Genomic DNA, 18,443 nt, shown 5'->3' with positions numbered 1-18,443 from the left:
ATTATAAAGAATCACCAAACTACTAGTATACAAGTATTGCTCAGTGTAATTATTTTTATTTCAGAACTGACCCAACGCAGACTGAAAATTAAATATAATTGTAGTGTTGTCAAACTAAAACGTATACAGCAGCACTTTGCACATCATTCTGTTAATCAATGGGTTTACGTGGAAAATAAATCAGTAAAACAAAAATAACCTTCCAGAAATAAAAAAGAAAATATTTTAAAAACTGTATGCCAACAAATACGAAAAAGATATATAACAAAAAAAATACAAGGGAACATAGAAAATAATATTTTGAGGAATAAATACAGCATTTGAAATATAAAAAGCCATAATTAAATAAAATGCTTCGCTGGGGCGCAGCTTGATACGACCGCAGAGGTCGAACCCTGAACAGTTGGGGCAAGTATGGACACAACATTCAAGCTTGATACAGCTCTGAATTTGGATTGTTATTAAATATTTGACACAGCATAGGTTTCTGATACAGAAAGAATGTGGTCTAAGAACTTGAATTTTTTTAATTTACCTACTATGGTCCAATGTCCAAAATCAAAATACATGGTTAGATTCAGCATATCAAAGAACCCCATATATTCAATTTTTGTTAAAATCAAACAAAGTTTAATTTTGGACCCCAACTTGGACAAACTTGAAAACTCGGCCCATAATCAAAAATCTAAACACATGTTTAGATTCACCATATCAAAGAACCCCAAGAATTCAATTTTTGCTAAAATCAAACTAAGTTTAATTTTGGACCCTTTGGACCTTAATGTAGACCAATTTAAAAAACGGGACTTAAAATTCAAAATCTAAATACACGGTTAGATTTGGAATATCAAAGAACCTCAATAATTCAATTTTTGATGAAATCAAACAAAGTTTAATTTTGGACCCTTTTGACCTCAATATGAACCAATTTGATAGCGGGGCCCACAAATAAAAAATCTAAATTCATGGTTAGATTCAGCATATCAAAGAACCCCATATATTCAATTTTTGTTGAAATCAAAAAAAGTTTAATTTTGGACCCCGACTTGGACCAACTTGAAAACTGGGCCCATAATCAAAAATCTAAACACATGTGTAGATTCAGCATATCAAAGAACCCCAAGAATTCAATTTTTGTTAAAATCAAACTAAGTTTAATTTTGGACCCTTTGGACCTCAATGAAGACCAATTTAAAAAAACAGGACCCAAATTAAAAATCTAAAAACAAGGTTAGATTTGGCATATCAAAGAACCCCAATAATTCAATTTTCGATGAAATCAAACAAAGTTTAATTTTGGACCCTTTTGACCTCAATATGAACCAATTTGATAGCGGGGCCTACAAATAAAAAATCTAAATACATGGTTAGATTCAGCATATCAAAGAACCTCATATATTCAATTTTTGTTGAAATCAAACAAAGTTTAATTTTGGACCCCAATTTGGACCAACTTGAAAACTGGGCCCATAATCAAAAATCTAAATACATGTTTAGATTCAGCATATCAAAGAACCCCATATATTCAATTTTTGTTGAAATCAAACAAAGTTTAAATACTGGACCCTATCTTGGACCAACTTGAAAACTGGGCCCATAATCAAAAATCTAAACACATGTTTAGATTCAGCAAATCAAAGAACCCCAAGAATTCAATTTTTGTTAAAATCAAACTAAGTTTAATTTTGGACCCTTTGGACCTCAATGTAGACCAATTTAAAAAACAGGACCCAAAATTAAAAACCTAAATACACGGTTAGATTTGGAATATCAAAGAACCCCAATAATTCAATTTTAGATGAAATCAAACAAAGTATAATTTTGAACCCTTTTGACCTCAATATGAACCAATTAGATAACGGGGTCCACAAATAAAAAATCTAAATACATGGTTAGATTCAGCATATCAAAGAACCCCATATATTCAATTTTTGTTGAAATCAAACAAAGTTTAATTTTGGACCCCAATTTGGACCAACTTGAAAACTGGGCCAAAAATCAAAAATCTAAATACATGTTTAGATTCAGCATATCAAAGAACCTCATATATTCAATTTTTGCTAAAATCAAACAAAGTTTAATTTTGGACCCTTTGGACATTAATGTAGACCAATTTGAAAACTGGACCCAAAATTAAAAATCTAAATACACTGTTAGATTCGGCATAACAAATAAATAAATGTGATAAAAGGTTTTACAAATCTAATGCGCCATACTGTGCAATTAAAGATTACTTCTTGAAATTTTTCAATATTTGAAATTTGAAAAAAAAATAATATTTGAAGAATAATTCTTTTTAATTTCTGAAATCTGAAATGAGAAAAAATTGGCCCCCCACAATTTCTTTTTATCCCCCCCCCCCCCCTTTTTCCCCCAAAAAAATTCTTTCCCTCAAGATATGGTCATAATCTCAATTCAAATTTCCAATGGAGTTGGCAACCATAATTACCCATTTAAATTTACCATAGTGCTAACTTAATCTATTTTATAATAGAATTAATAAAAATATAGTGTCAAATCTTTCATATGGATTTTTTTGTAAAAAAAAAAAGATGAAAACATTTGCAGATATTTTTACTGGTCTTCCTTTATAAATATGCATTTCTTTAAACATAATTTAAAAGCAGTGTAAGGGAAGTAACCAAAACGTTGTATTTGGATTACCTCCCTTACACTGTTTTAGATTATCTTTATTGTTCATTAACCATTACTTTATACATAATTTAAAAGCAGTGTAAGGGAGATAATTTCAATGATGTATTTGATTTATCTCCCTTACACTGCTTTAAATTATGTTTTGTACTAAAGTATTTGTCCATTAACCAGGACAACCTTGTTTTTCCCCCTTTTTTGCCCCTAATTCCTAAACGGTTTGAGCCATAACCCCCCAAAGCAAATCCTAACCATCCCTTTGTGGTATGGAAACTTGTAGTATAATTTCAGAGAGATCCATACACCGTTCCACAGTTATTGTCTGGAAACTAGAAAATGCTCATTTTTGGCCCCTTATTGGCCCCTAATTCCTTAACTGTTGGTACCATAACCCCCAAAATCAATCCCAACCTTCCTTTTGTGGTATTTAACCTTATGGTCAAATTTCAAAAAGATCCATTCACTTAAACTAAAGTTAGAGTGCGAAAACCAATATGTATTCGGACGACGACGCCGGACGACGACGACGACGACGACGCAGGACGACGACGACGACGCCAACGTCATACCAATATACGACCACAAAATTTTTTTGCGGTCGTATAAAAAATAGGCTATTTTTTATTAAAACAAAGTTGTCTCCAGTACTTCACCTGTAAAAATATTTTATGTCAAATACGATGTAGAACTAATCAATAAAGTGGCTGAGAGGTTTAAATCACAGGTAACCTGATTCTGAAATCAGTGAAGCGTAATAATCTAGTAGCACGGATTGAGATGAAAGGACAATTATATTACCGTTCACACCTGGATCTGTTGATTAATGACCATACTACCTACCATAAAAAAGTCGGATTATTCATTTCCTACATGTCCCAGTCCGTTATTTATAGTAATAAGTCTCTACCCGTACTGTAAATACAAGAAATATGAGGACACAAATGCCCCCGCTCAAGCTTGCTTATAATATGTGAAAATACTTTTGGGACAGATGGAAGGACAGAAGGATGGTCAAGGGTAACACTTTATGCCTTAAAGGCATAAAAAAATATTTGAATATTGACCTCTAGATTTCTTTGGAATTTTTGTGTTGTTTGGTAACTGTCTCACCCACACACCTTGCATCTTTTTTCAATAATATATAAAATGTAAATAAACTGGCCTGTCACATGCTGGGAATATGTTCTTATTGTACTTGGAATTTGTTTAAACTACTCATTAAAAATAAATATTAAAAAAAAAAGACCTCTTTCAAGAAAACTGGTAAAAACCATCTTCGCTAGCCAAGGGTTACAATCCACTTCCCTCCTCTCCACCCTTGGCAGATTAAGCCAACATTTGTGATAACAATGTTGCGCCATCTATCGGTAGATTTAAGTCATGCCCATTCCTAATACATTATTCTTGACCAATGGTAGCACTTGAACTCTTCAATTTGGAGGTAAAAACATGGTAGCGTCCAGATTCTACACACTTGGTAAAGCAGGAAACGAAAATATACGTTGACATTAATGCATTTGTGCAAGAAACATACACAGGAACTTCTATTAGTTGATTAAAAACATTCAAATTGTCACTAAATATAGTCTTATGTTTAGGGATGCAGGGGTTGACACTAACTAAATGTATGTACTAGCCTGGAGGGCTATTGAAATTATTATTCTACTAGTCCTCTTTTCAAATCACTAGCCCTCCAAGTGCCAAAGGCACTTGGATGGTCGTGCCAATGGCACGACCCTATCTAGGAGGGTTTGGGGGCATGCCCCCCAAAAAATTTTGATACAAATGAAGCAAAATCCTGCGTTCTGGAGCATTTCCAGTGGGTTTTGAACATGTATTATTTCATGAAATTTCACTTGTTTGCTAATAAAAAATACCAAAAAAAAAAAAAAAAAAAAATTTCATATTTTAATCATCTATATTAAGAATGTGTTCGACTTACTTTGAAGACCCCTTTAGATCATTACTTCATCATCCTCCTCATTTCATTTATCATTATTACTAGTGTCTTTAATGAAGATGGGTAAGTAAGGGATTTACAAATACACCAACAAAAGAGGAAAGGTTTGCCCTTGCTGTTTTTTGTCATAATTCTTCATGGACTCCTTCTTTGCCTTGTTGTTTGTTAGTTTTTTTTTTTTTTGCAGGACGAAATTTTATTCCTAAAAATCTGTATATTTTTACCAGAGACCTATAATTTAGTATATATTATATGTCAGTGATATTGTTTGCCTCAAATTACATCCGAAATACAGCTTTTTCCCCAAAAGAAAATTCCCAATTACTAAAAAAAATGGCTTAAAATTCTTCCCAATAAGTTGTACAATTTTCCCAAACAGTGATGGCATCGGTAGTAATGTATGTAAATTTCGTATTCATGTTATTATTTTGATATTCTGAAAGCACTTTTGAGATCCAGGTTTCTAAAAAGAATCATCACGGCGTTTGTAACACACGTGGTTTTCAATGTATTAAGTACCATCATTGTTTCAGTTTCTTTCCCCTCCCCAAAAAGTACCTTTCATGTTAAAAATGTCTGACAATCAAAATATACGTGAATAAACTGTACAATAAAGACAGCAAAAAATTCGTAAGGGTTCCGCGGAACCCAGTGTCTCGCCTACTTTTGCTGTTAATCACAGGCTCAACAAAATTGAGGAAAAAAATTAATAAAAATATTCCTCTCTATACTATCTTTTGATTGTAAGTAGCTTCTGTCCAAGTTTGGTAAAAATCCAGGATAGTTTATGAATCTAATAAATGTTTTAAAAACTTAAACTGCAGACTGTTATGTAATGTTAACTGGAAGAAAAACTAAGTCCATTTATAAGTAAAATACGGAAAAAATGGAACAAAATTTGAACAAAATTTCCTTTCAGATACTAGCTTTTAATCATAAACAAGCTTCTGTCCAAGTTTGGTACAAATCCAGGATAGTTTAAGAAAGTTGTTAAAATTTTAAAAACTTTAACCACAGAGTGAATGTAATGTTTCCTGGCAGAAAAACTAAGTCCATTTATAAGTAAAATACGGAAAAAATGGAATTTTTTTTTTACAAAATTTACTTTTGAATATTATCTAATGATCATAAGCAAGCTTCTGTCCAAGTTTGGTAGAAATCCAGAACAGTTTAAGAAAGTTGTTAAAATTTTAAAAACTTTAACCACAGAGTGAATGTAATGTTTCCTGGCAGAAAAACTAAGTCCATTTATCATGTTTATAAGTAAAATACGGAAAAAATGGAATTTTTTTTTTACAAAATTTACTTTTGAATATTATCTTATGATCATAAACAAGCTTCTGTCCAAGTTTGGTAGAAATCCAGAATAGTTTAAGAAAGTTATTAAAATTTCAAAAACTTTAACCACAGAGTGAATATTTGTGGACGCCGCCGACAGAATGTAGGATCGCTATGTCTCGCTTTTTCGACAAAAGTCGAAGGCTCGACAAAAATGTGGGATTTGTTGACAATTAAAATTTTGTAAAATTCCTAGTTATAAACAAAATTTTGACTAGCCCGTCGGACTACTGTGATGAAAACTTTACTAGCCTCGGGCTAGCTGACTAGCGTTAGTGTCGAACCCTGGGATGTAAAGACTTGTTGCACAATAAGCATGTGGCAATTGTTTACATACACTTTCTACATTTACACGTGATCATGTTATAGGCGCTTTTTGATTGGATGCAGTGAGTTTCGACTGCAACCAATGAAAATCATTACCTTGTGTCTCCGAAATTCTATCTCAATCAGCCAAGGGTGGAGAGGAGGGAAGTGGATCGTAACCCTGGCTAGCGAAGATGGGTAAAAACATGAATGAATTTGGTTTATTATTATTCTAAATGTCTCAGTGTGTATGTGATTTGATGTTGGAAGAGTTGACTCACTTGGCTTTAGCATGCATTATTGTATGTGACTAAAGGTTGATTGACTTTCTTTACATTAGCATATAAGTCTATATCATAGGAGGTTGATTGAGTTCAATAAATTGGATTTTGTATGTCAGTATACATGTATCTGACATATAGTTGGTTGACATTAGCAAGCAATCGTATATTTGACAAAACACGGGTTGAGTTGACTTACTTTGCTTTAGCATGTGTTAGTATATGTGACTTGAGGTTGGTAGACTGTGCAAACTTTTTATTGCAGCCATCAAATGGACAAACATATGGTCTGTCCCCTGTATGTATTCTAACATGTGTCCGTAAGTTGAAGTCCAGTGAAAATCTTTTCCCACAACCTTCAAATGTACACTGCAAATAAAATGCCAACAATAGTTAGAATCATAACAACTCAGTCTTGTATATGTATATGTGGAGGATTTTCAAGAAATAACTAAACAATCTTTAAGTGAAATGGTTGTTATAAAATACCAAAATATCCACAGAAAAGAGATTAAAATATGAAACATCATAATTACAGAGCACTTTTTCTCAGACACTTAATTTTTAAATTAAAATTTCACTTGTAAGTAATGCAAGTTATACAAACTGCAGCCAATAATTTCACAAATTTCAATTATTTCCATGTTCTTCTAATGACTCTTTTACTTTCAGCCTCAGACTATTCTGACCCTATTGCTTAAATGTCTGACCTATCAGAAATTAGTTCCTAGGTGGTTTTATTAAAAAACTTGTTTTACGCTTCTGTCATAAATTTCTGCAACAAGATGCTAATTGAAATTCATGGGAGAAAACTGATTTTTATCACCATTCATATATTTTAAAATTGACAATAATTCTTTTTTCACACTTTTAGTAACCAGCAAATAACTCCTTTTTTTTATTCAATTTCCATTAGAAATATTTGCATATCGTTCTCTAATATTATCTTTGTTGACCTCTGGCATTCTCTGTTGTATTTAGATTCATATTGAGCCTTATCAAAAGTATTTGTATATTACCTGAAATGGTTTCTCCCCTGTGTGGACAAGCTGGTGCCGTTTTAACTTGGAACTTTCAACAAAGGCTTTCCCACATTCTGCACAGACATGTACCCTTGGTCCGTGCGTATGTAGATGTTTGCGCATGGCTGAGTTATCACGAAACATTTTATTGCAACCCTGTGAAAAAAGTAATGTGTTAACTCTAGAAAAAGTTTTTAGCATTTAGGGAATATAGTATTATAGAAGATTTCATAAAGTTGTAAAAAATTATTCACAACTTTCCAAACCATTTAGAAGTTGACATAATGTAAATACACACGTCTATTATCATACAGAATATAATGACCTGTAGATATATTTGGTTTTTGTTTCTTATGTTGCTGTCTTGTTTTCATTTACTCCACATATTTTTATCCATCAAAACAAGTTTTCATGCAACCATATATATATGTATTTTAGCTGTTATCTAGAATGATTAAATCACCTTTGACTTTGGTTAAATAAAAGAACTATGTGTCTGAGGACATGAATTCCCCCCCTAAAGCTTGCTTATAATATGTAAAAATACTTTTTGGACGGACGGACATACAAGGATAACACTTAATGCCCCCTTATTCTAGCGGTAGGGACATAAAAAAACAAAACATGCTTGTCACGTTTTGGTAAAAACTAACACAACAGCTTCCTATCAATATAAAAAAACAATTTTTTAACTGGTCCCTATTAGATAAGGATACACACAACTTTTCCCTTCATGCTATTAAAAATAGACCTTATAAATAAAACATGTGTTTACATCGTGTCAATCATTAATTTATTTACAGCCGACATGTATGCTCATCAGCAGTACAATTATTGTTTTTTGTTCACAATTCAAGTGAAATATTTCTGATTTATGTACATGACATATTAAACATGGAATCCATTCGTTAAAATAAAACACACAGTATTCTTTAAGGGAAAATGACCAAAACTTTTTGTTTATGCCCATATATCCCATTTCAATGAAAAAAACATTTTTTATGGGATTATTGGTCCAAGGACACAGTTATCGTCCTTTGGTTTTCGTTGTCTACAAATATAGTCCCTAGTGTGAACAGTGTATAACTTGCATTTTTTTTTGATACACTTTCCCAATTTATTTCTTGATATTTTATGCATGAAATATTAAGTAAGGGGATGAAATTACATGTTAAAAAAATTTGGGTGCTGAATCTTTATGTTAAGTAGTGATTTGGTCCAGTTAAAAAAGGTCAAAAATTAGAATGTCTGAAGCTGTCAAACTGAATTTTAGCCCCCCTTAACACAGAATTGTCAATATTTTGAGTTAGAGCTGGTAGAAGTTTCTATAATTTTGATATTATTTGTATCAATAGTAGTACACTACACTGTAAAAATCTTTTTGAGATAGAGCAGGTGCGATTTTTTTAATTTGAATTTATTGTCTAAAAGAAATGCACTACGAAATAACTGTGTTCTCGGGCCTAAGAGATGAATTCCGTAAATGTAGATTCTGTACTTTGGCAACTTTCCTGAATGGTTTGCTGGTTTCAATTTGTCAAACTCAATAAAAGTAAAGGATTTACATCTTTGTTTGACAGAAATTCTGTTAAAATGTCCCATTTTGGCATTATACGGCTAAAATAGGCATTTTAAAGCAGTTTCCATTTTATGCCTAAGAGCCATGCTGACTTTCTATCTGACAGCTTTTTATGTTCCTGATATTTGTGTTTCTATGCTTAAATCAAATTTAATTAACCATTTGTGAACTCGGAATCTAGAGAAAAGTAGATTATCACAGAAAAAATGTGCAGAATATTTGTATTTATGTCCCTGGTTAAACGGCCTGTTTGATGTATGTGAAATGTGAAGAGCTTTGTACATAAAATCTGTAGTCCATCACAAATATTTCACTAAATCTGTAAAAAAAACCACTTTACAATGATCAGTACACCCTATTCATTTCATATGCTATCATAATTTTCTTCTTTAGGATAGTAAGTGGTTCAAATATATGCCAAATGAGACTAAAACTATATGCAAGTTTTCCATTGAAAAGTGAAAAACTGGTCATCAGACCATACTGTCTGCAAAAAAAAGTTGAATTCAAGAGTCCTTTTGCAATTAGACTTCTTGTATCATGACATCTTAGCATAGAAATGAGCAAAAAGTAACAAATTTCAATTTCTTATAGCCTCTGTGTGCATTTTTATATGTAAATATGGGCTACGGCCTAAATCGACTCTAAATAATTCTCAGTCTTACATGGCCTAAGACCATTTTATACTCATGTGGTATGCTTTTTGTAACTTTTCTTTACATTTAAAGTACATTTAATATATATGGAAGAATAATGTATGGTTAAAAAACTTCAAAAACTTCAAATTGGTTGAAAAAAATGCATGTTTATGTAAGGCTTCCCTTAATTCAAAAATCTCTATTTTCAGGCACAGGCTCATATAAATTTGACTTTTGAATAACTGTAATAAATCTGATAAATCAAATGAGTGTTCCGTTGCTTTTAATACTTATTATATTAAATTCAAGAGTATTTTAAAAGCAAATTTTTGCAATATTTAAATTTTTTAGGCCAAAATCTTGACAGTTGAAAATATTTGATTTAAACGTCAAAAATAAACCACCAAATTTCAATATTAAAATGGCCCTAGTTTCTATAATATATATCCTATGGCCATGAAACTTGGCCAACTATCTTATAATTGCCTAAGCTTAGGTCATGCAAAGTTTTATTAAAATTGGTCAAGTCTTTCTATCCTATTAGGTCCAAGGACACAGTTATCGTCCTTTGGTTTTCGTTGTCTACAAATATAGTCCCTAGTGTGAACAGTGTATAACTTGCATTTTTTTTTGATACACTTTCCCAATTTATTTCTTGATATTTTATGCATGAAATATTAAGTAAGGGGATGAAATTACATGTTAAAAAAATTTGGGTGCTGAATCTTTATGTTAAGTAGTGATTTGGTCCAGTTAAAAAAGGTCAAAAATTAGAATGTCTGAAGCTGTCAAACTGAATTTTAGCCCCCCTTAACACAGAATTGTCAATATTTTGAGTTAGAGCTGGTAGAAGTTTCTATAATTTTGATATTATTTGTATCAATAGTAGTACACTACACTGTAAAAATCTTTTTGAGATAGAGCAGGTGCGATTTTTTTAATTTGAATTTATTGTCTAAAAGAAATGCACTACGAAATAACTGTGTTCTCGGGCCTATTGCAACTTAACTGAAAAAACTGTCAGTAAACCAAAATTATGTCAGAAATTCTTCATAAATTCCTCATAGAAGTATACCTTATGTGGACAAGGAACTGTTCTTGGCACATCATCTGCAGGTTTTCTTGGCTTTATTCTGAAATAATCAAACATAACTGTTAGTCATTTTAATTTTTCTTTTCTTTTTGTAATTATTTTTTTTGGCGCCGCTTGTACATATAGAAACTAAATGTTTGGACAGAGTTGCATTGGATTACAAAGCATGATGAATTAGAAATACAGTTTTTAATATAATGGCATGACAAGCTAAAATTTTATTTATATTTTCTTTTGGCTAAAAAAAGTATGCATCCAAGCTTATTCCCAATGTTGCAGCAAATTATCTTTTCTGGGTCAAATTGTTAACATTCAAATGTGTATATACAGTATCCTTAATTTTAATCCATTAACCTCAGGAATAGTAAATTATTTTGAAAAGAAATTATAAACAAAATGATTTATTTGCTCAGATTCACATTACAAAATCACAATGCATTAAAATTTTGTCAATTCATGCATGATGTTATAAGAATTAAAATGTAGCCAATGAATGATTTTATAGAAGTTACCTTGTCAATGATCAAAAGCAGATAATATGATAGCTAATATTGAAATATTTGGTCCCTTCCCAATCTTGATAAATACCTTGAGTGCTGTAGCAACTGCATGTCTCTTGGCTGGAGACTGAAATTAACAACAAATCCAATTTGTTTATTGAAATGAACATGGATTTTTCTTTATACTCATTATTCTATATTTAAACAAACTAATATTAAAGCAATCAACGTGATCTCTACTTTAAAAAAAAGAAGAAAAAAACAGCCTCAAAACTTAGTAAGTAGGAATGCAAAATATGTTGCTATATAAACTACTGACAAAGGCAATAACTGAAAATGTCAGCTTTTTTATTAGAATGAATTCTAACCTCTGAGAACTCAAGTTAAGGAGCACATTTGACCAACATTAAGTAAATGAGCATTTACTTGCATGTTTAATTTTCATACCAGATAATTATAATGGACAAATCTTTTCTGTATAAGAAAGTACATGTATTCTTTGTATCAAAATGTTTTGTATCATCTTGTTTTTACTGTTCCTCAATAATGCAGTTACATGTAATACTCTTAAAACCTTCTGCATTCAAATCGGTACCTGATTGGCACATGAATTATTAAATACTGTACACGATCCATGATAATTCCTTAAACTAGTAATTGATAAAAATAATTGAAGTGCAAACTGCAATGTTAGTTAGAAATAAAAAATACTGTTAGAGAAGTGACTTGTTGAGTTACTACAGCACTCAAAAATAATAAAAAAAAATTGTGTATGAAATAACAATACTAGTATAGTGACCTTCACATTTAAATATAGTTATAATTTATAACTACAGGCCATATATTGATTAATTTGAAATATTTGCCAATTTTACTCCAAGTCAGGGAAAGTATGATCTTAATCGCAATGATAAGTATTTTCACCAAATACATACAAGCATCAAATGATAAAACCATGCAATATCTATGTTTGAATATGAACATGTAGCAGTAGCATTATTTATTACAAAGGCTAAGCTTTTGTATTTACATGTATATCATTTCACTTCTATACAAAATAAGAACTGTTCTTTTGAAGTTAAAGCTGCTAAATTTCTGTAAAGTAACTTAAAGACCATGACTACTATAAGGGCAGATCCAGTATTTTACGGGGGGTTATTCAGAGTGAGTGGAAATTTTTTCGGGACGGTTTTATGCCAACAAAAATAATATTTTCTGATCAAAAGGGGTTTACCATCTACATCCCCTTGACCCCCTGAATCTGCTACTGACTACCAATAACAGTCTCGCTCAAACAAATTCTAACATAGAAGTTAAAATAAACAAGATTTGCCAATTCTCTGATCTTGTAAATTCACTTTACAAATAAGTACAATAAAGTGTGCATACTAACCACCACATGAGGATTGGTTGCCTTAACTTGTGTACATGAAGCTTGGACGTGTTGGAGTCGTGAGGTTAAATGTCCAATAAAATGCTTCGCTGGGCGCAGCTTGATACGACCGCAGAGGTCGAACCCTGAACAGTTGGGGCAAGTATGGACACAACATTCAAGCTTGATACAGCTCTGAATTTGGATTGTGATTAAATATTTGACACAGCATAGGTTTCTGACACAGAAAGAATGTGGTCTAAGAACTTCAATTTTTTTAATTTACCTATTATGGTCCAATGTCCAAAATCAAAATACATGGTTAGATTCAGCATATCAAAGAACCCCATATATTCAATTTTTGTTGAAATCAAACAAAGTTTAATTTTGGACCCCAACTTGGACAAACTTGAAAACTGGTCCCATAATCAAAAATCTAAACACATGTTTAGATTCAGCATATCAAAGTACCCGAAGAATTCAATTTTTGTTAAAATCAAACTAAGTTTAATTTTGGACCCTTTGGACCTTAATGTAGACAAATTTAAAAAACGGGACCCAAAATTAAAAATCTAAAAACACGGTTAGATTTGGCATATCAAAGAACCCCAATTATTCAATTTTTGATGAAATCAAACAAAGTTTAATTTTGGACCCTTTCGACCTCAATATGAACCAATTTGATAGCGGGCCCACAAATAAAAAATCTAAATACATGGTAAGATTCAGCATATCAAAGAACCCCATATATTCAATTTTTGTTGAAATCAAACAAAGTTTAATTTTGGACCCCAATTTGGACCAACTTGAAAACTGGGCCAAAAATCTAAAATCTAAATACATGTTTAGATTCAGCATATCAAAGAACCCCATATATTCAATTTTTGTTGAAATCAAACAAAGTTTAATTTTGGACCCCAACTTGGACCAACTTGAAAACTGGTCCCATAATTAAAAATCTAAACACATGTTTAGATTCAGCATATCAAAGAACCCCAAAAATTCAATTTTTGTTAAAATCAAACTAAGTTTAATTTTGGACCCTTTGGACCTTAATGTAGACCAATTTAAAAAACAGGACCCAAAATTAAAAATCTAAATACACAGTTAGATTTGGCATATCAAAGAACCCCAATAATTCAATTTTTTATGAAATCAAACAAAGTTTAATTTTGGACCCTTTTGACCTCAATATGAACCAATTTGATAGCAGGCCCACAAATAAAAAATCTAAATACATGGTAAGATTCAGCATATCAAAGAACCCCATATATTCAATTTTTGTTGAAATCAAACAAAGTTTAATTTTGGACCCCAATTTGGACCAACTTGAAAACTGGGCCAAAAATCTAAAATCTAAATACATGTTTAGATTTTGCATATCAAATAACCCCATATATTCAATTTTTGTTGAAATCAAACAAAGTTTAATTTTGGACCCCAACTTGGACCAACTTGAAAACTGGGCCCATAATCAAAAATCTAAACACATGTTTAGATTCAGCATATCAAAGAACCCCAAGAATTCAATTTTTGTTAAAATCAAATTAAGTTTAATTTTGGACCCTTTGGACCTTAATGTAGACCAATTTAAAAAACGGGACCCCAAATTAAAAATCTAAATACACGGTTAGATTCGGCATATCAAAGAACCCCAATAATTCAATTTTTGATGAAATCAAACAAAGTTAAATTTTGGACCCTTTGGACCTCAATGTGGACCAATTTAAAAACGGGGCCCAAAATCCAAAAACTTAATACACGGTTAGATTCAGCATATTAAAGAACCCCAAGAATTCAAGAATAAAACCCCATTGAAATTGATCAAGAAATAAGCAATTTATACGAAGTATCTTCTTTTGCACAACACTGTGCAATTGAATATTTCTTGCTATTGCGCAATACTGTACAATTGACAATTTCTTGCTATTGCGCAATATTGTGCTATTGGATATTTCTTGCTATTGCGCAATACTGTGCAATTGAAGATTTCTTGCTATTGCGCAATACTGTGCAATTGAAGATTTCTTGCTATTGTGCAATACTGTGCAATTGAAAATTTCTTGCTATTGCACAATACTTATTATATAATAATTTACACATCCTGTTTGGTGTGTATCTCCTACCATATCATTATTATTTGCTTTTAAATATAAATCAGAAATAATCAACTTAAAATGGAAAATTTTAAAAGAAAAAAAAAAGGAAAAAAAGAAAAAAAAAAAAAAAAAAAAATCTCCCCCCCCAAATTTTTTGAACCCCCTTATGATTCATCACCCCCAAACTCAATCCCAGCCTTCCCTTTGTGGTATGGTACCTTGCAGTACAATTTCAGAGAGATCCATACACTTGAACACAAGTTATTGTCTGGAAACTAGAAAAATGCTTATTTTTGGCCCCTTTTTGGCCCCCAATTCCTAAACGTTTCGGGCAATTACCCCCAAACTCAATTCCAGCTTTCCCTTTGTGATATGGAACCTTGTAGTACAATTTCAGAAATATCCAAACACTTACACACAAGTTATTGTCATGAAACTAGAAAAATGCTTGTTTTTTGCCCCTTTTTTGGCCCCTAATTCCTAAAATTTTGAGGCAATTACCCCCAAAATCAATTACAGCCTTCCCTTTGTGATATGGAACCTTGTGGTACAATGTCAGAGAGATCTATACACTTACACACAAGTTATTGTCTGAAAATTACAAAAATGCTTATTTTTGGCCCCTTTTTGGCCCCTAATTCCTTAACTGTTGGTACCATAACCCCCAAAATCAATCCCAACCTTCCTTTCGTGGTATTGAACCTTATGGTGAAATTTCATGGAGATCCATTCACTTAAACTAAAGTTAGAGTGCGAAAACCAATGTGTCTTCGGACGACGCCAGACGACGCCGGACGACGACGACGACAACGACGACGACGACGACGACGCCAACGTCATACCAATATACGACCAAAAAATTTTTAATTTTTGCGGTCGTATAAAAACAAGTCATTCTTTATATTACAAAATAAAACATGCAAATGGCTGATATTTTTGTTCAAGCTTATTGTTTTTCTTAAATTGTTTAACATTTCACAGCGGTATAACATGTTACATTAATTATTCTTCCCTTAGTTTATTTATTTTGTATTTACATTGTATCATAGATCAAATTTATTTGTTCAGTGAATGTTCACTGGTGTTATGTCTTTTGATTGAGTTAAGACATTTCAATGATATTTTATAGTGCGTCTTTCTATGTTGTGATGTTACACTATTGTTTCAGATAAGGGTGAAGGTTTGGTACCATTAAAACGTTTAAACCCGCTGCAATTGTTTGCACCTGTCCTAAGTCAGGAATCTGATGTTCAGTAGTTGTCGTTTGTTGAAGTGGTTCATAATTGTTTCTCGTTTTTTTTATAGATTATACCGTTGGTTTTCCCGTTTGAATGGTTTTACACTAGTAATTTTTGGGGCCCTTTATAGTTTGCTGTTCGGTGTGAGCCAAGGCTCTGTGTTGAAGACCGTACTTTGACCTATAATGGTTTACTTTTTATAAATTTTGACTTGGATGGAGAGTTGTCTCATTGGCACTCATACCACATCTTATATCTATTCATTCATTTTATAAATGGTTATAAGGGGGTGTCTATTGTTTGAATAATTAAATCTCATCTAATTATAGAAAAGGAAAGTTGATTTTTGAATTTATGATTAATGCTTTGAATTAGGTGGATCTGTTTTAGTGGTTCAAAAGTAATGTCTACCCTTCATTTAAAGAAGTCATTCCAGTAGAGAAAAGGCCCAACAAACATATTCTTAGTTTCTAGTACTGAAAAGTTATTGTCATAGCAAATAAGAAGATATATATAAATATATTTTAACCAAAAATTAAATGAATCTACATGAATACCTTGGACTTATCTACCCTTACTACTATTGTAATGTTATGAATGTAACAAACAGCAATGTCGTCAAGGATGTTGTTAAATCGTTGCCCGAAAAAAATTGCCAAAAGGCATGAAAGCACTAGTGACATTATTTTAACAAACTTCAAATATTTGATGTCTTTGGATATATACATTTATATGTGCACTGTTTTTATTAACTTGTTTATATATACATATATTCAACCATTCATATGATGGGAGGGGAATGGACACCAAGTCCCTGAAACAAAATCTATTAGTACGTTTAAAAGTTCTTGCCATGGAAAATCAATTATTTGACTTTTCAGGTGAGCCCTATTATATGTCAAAAATAAGAGTTCCCGACCCTTCAAGTCCAATAATAAATAAATTATTGTTGTTTAATTCATCTATTTTTGTTATTTCAGGAAATCTCCTTTCGTTTTAAAAATAAAAAACTCTTTCAAATAGCAAATCTGATCCCTTTTAGGATTTTTAAATTGTTTGCTCCTTGTTAAAAGTTTGTATCCCCAGAATTAATTTGGGTTAAATTTTGACAAGTGGTTGTGCTGACTTATCACTAAGGGACTACTTGAATTTCTGTAATACAAATCTTGTAGTCGATTACTTTTGACATGTTATAAGTTAGTCCAAGTTAGTTTAAACCCTAATTGAAATATATAAAAGGTTAGTGCATTTTAGTGTCCCAAGCAATGAATTAATGCTTGCATGCAAATATTCAATATTCCATCTTAAAATGTTCTACGTTCTGTAGAAAATGTGAAATGAATGCAAAGAAAAACATCGGGCTATATCGTCAAATTTCACCATCTAAACCTGAAATACCAAACACACAAAAGTGGGGATATATTTTACAAAAATATGGGTTTTTTTATAAAATTTAATTTCTTCCTAACCCCAAATTATACCTAGGCTTTTCCCTAAAATATACCCCTAAGTGGGATAAGGATATTTCTATTTTATTACTTATTATAATTGATATATTTTATTTGATATAAGTTATCTTAAACACTGTCTTATATACTGATCCTCATCTTTCCCTGTGTCTCTCAAACACGGTCTTTTATATATACACTGATTTTCTTTGCTTTGCTCTTAGCTTGTTACTCTAAAACATGTCAATTGACAGCAATATTGTATTTTGAATAAAGTTGTAATTTAAATGCATAAAACAAGGAATTATTTGAATCTGGAATAATTTTGAATTCTGGAAAATTGATAAGAAATGTATGATGAAAACTAACCCAATTTAGGACGGTTTATAGCCATGCATGCATGCATGGCTAATATATAAGGGAGTTAACTAATTCATACTGAAATATCAGTGAAAGTACAATTAACCTGGTAATGCTCCAATGTCTAACCCTTTTAAATATGTTAAATCTAAATTTCAAAGTCTTTTTCAAGTATATATCACAGAATTTTCACTGAAACTGAACTGCAGTACAAATTATATCATGAAACTACATCTATTTATTGCTGTCAGACTGATTGGGTATCATTTGGACCATTACTTATGTCATTTCAAATTTGACAATATAGCCTACATGCAAAAGATTGTAATTCTTCATTAAAATAAAATATTTTGCTTACTTTTAAATTATTGCAGGATTATATTTTGTTGTTAGGAATTGTTCAAGCATGAAAATGCGAAATTAGTAGTAGGGCAAGTGATGAATCCCAGAGTTACTCCCCTTTGTATATATTAATTATAGATATAGCGAACTAATTACTACATGAAAGATTCAGTATGAATGCATACATTAGAATGATATCTACATTAATACGTCTA

General features: G+C 31.6%; 1 protein-coding gene across 3 annotated transcripts in view; it reads right to left on the bottom strand.

Moving 5' to 3' along the window:
- LOC127698674 (transcriptional repressor protein YY1-like) overlaps positions 1 to 18,443 on the bottom strand; it is a 36,448-nt gene that overhangs the window by 6,294 nt on the left and 11,711 nt on the right. For 2 of the 3 annotated variants that reach the window (XM_052202272.1, XM_052202273.1), the window contains exons 3-6: positions 11,458 to 11,496; positions 10,852 to 10,909; positions 7,557 to 7,715; positions 6,737 to 6,906 (exon numbers count right to left, since the gene is read on the bottom strand). In XM_052202272.1, coding sequence (XP_052058232.1) covers positions 6,737 to 6,906; positions 7,557 to 7,715; positions 10,852 to 10,909; positions 11,458 to 11,496 — 426 coding nt within the window. The remainder of the gene's footprint in view (positions 1 to 6,736; positions 6,907 to 7,556; positions 7,716 to 10,851; positions 10,910 to 11,457; positions 11,497 to 18,443) is intronic. The other variant, XM_052202275.1, reaches the window with a different exon arrangement.

This window comes from Mytilus californianus, unplaced genomic scaffold (genome assembly GCF_021869535.1).
Source record: "Mytilus californianus isolate M0D057914Y unplaced genomic scaffold, xbMytCali1.0.p SCAF_4, whole genome shotgun sequence".
Lineage (NCBI taxonomy): Eukaryota > Metazoa > Mollusca > Bivalvia > Mytilida > Mytilidae > Mytilus > Mytilus californianus.
Note: the sequence above shows the minus strand (reverse complement) of the source record. Positions and strands in the feature narration are given on the sequence as shown.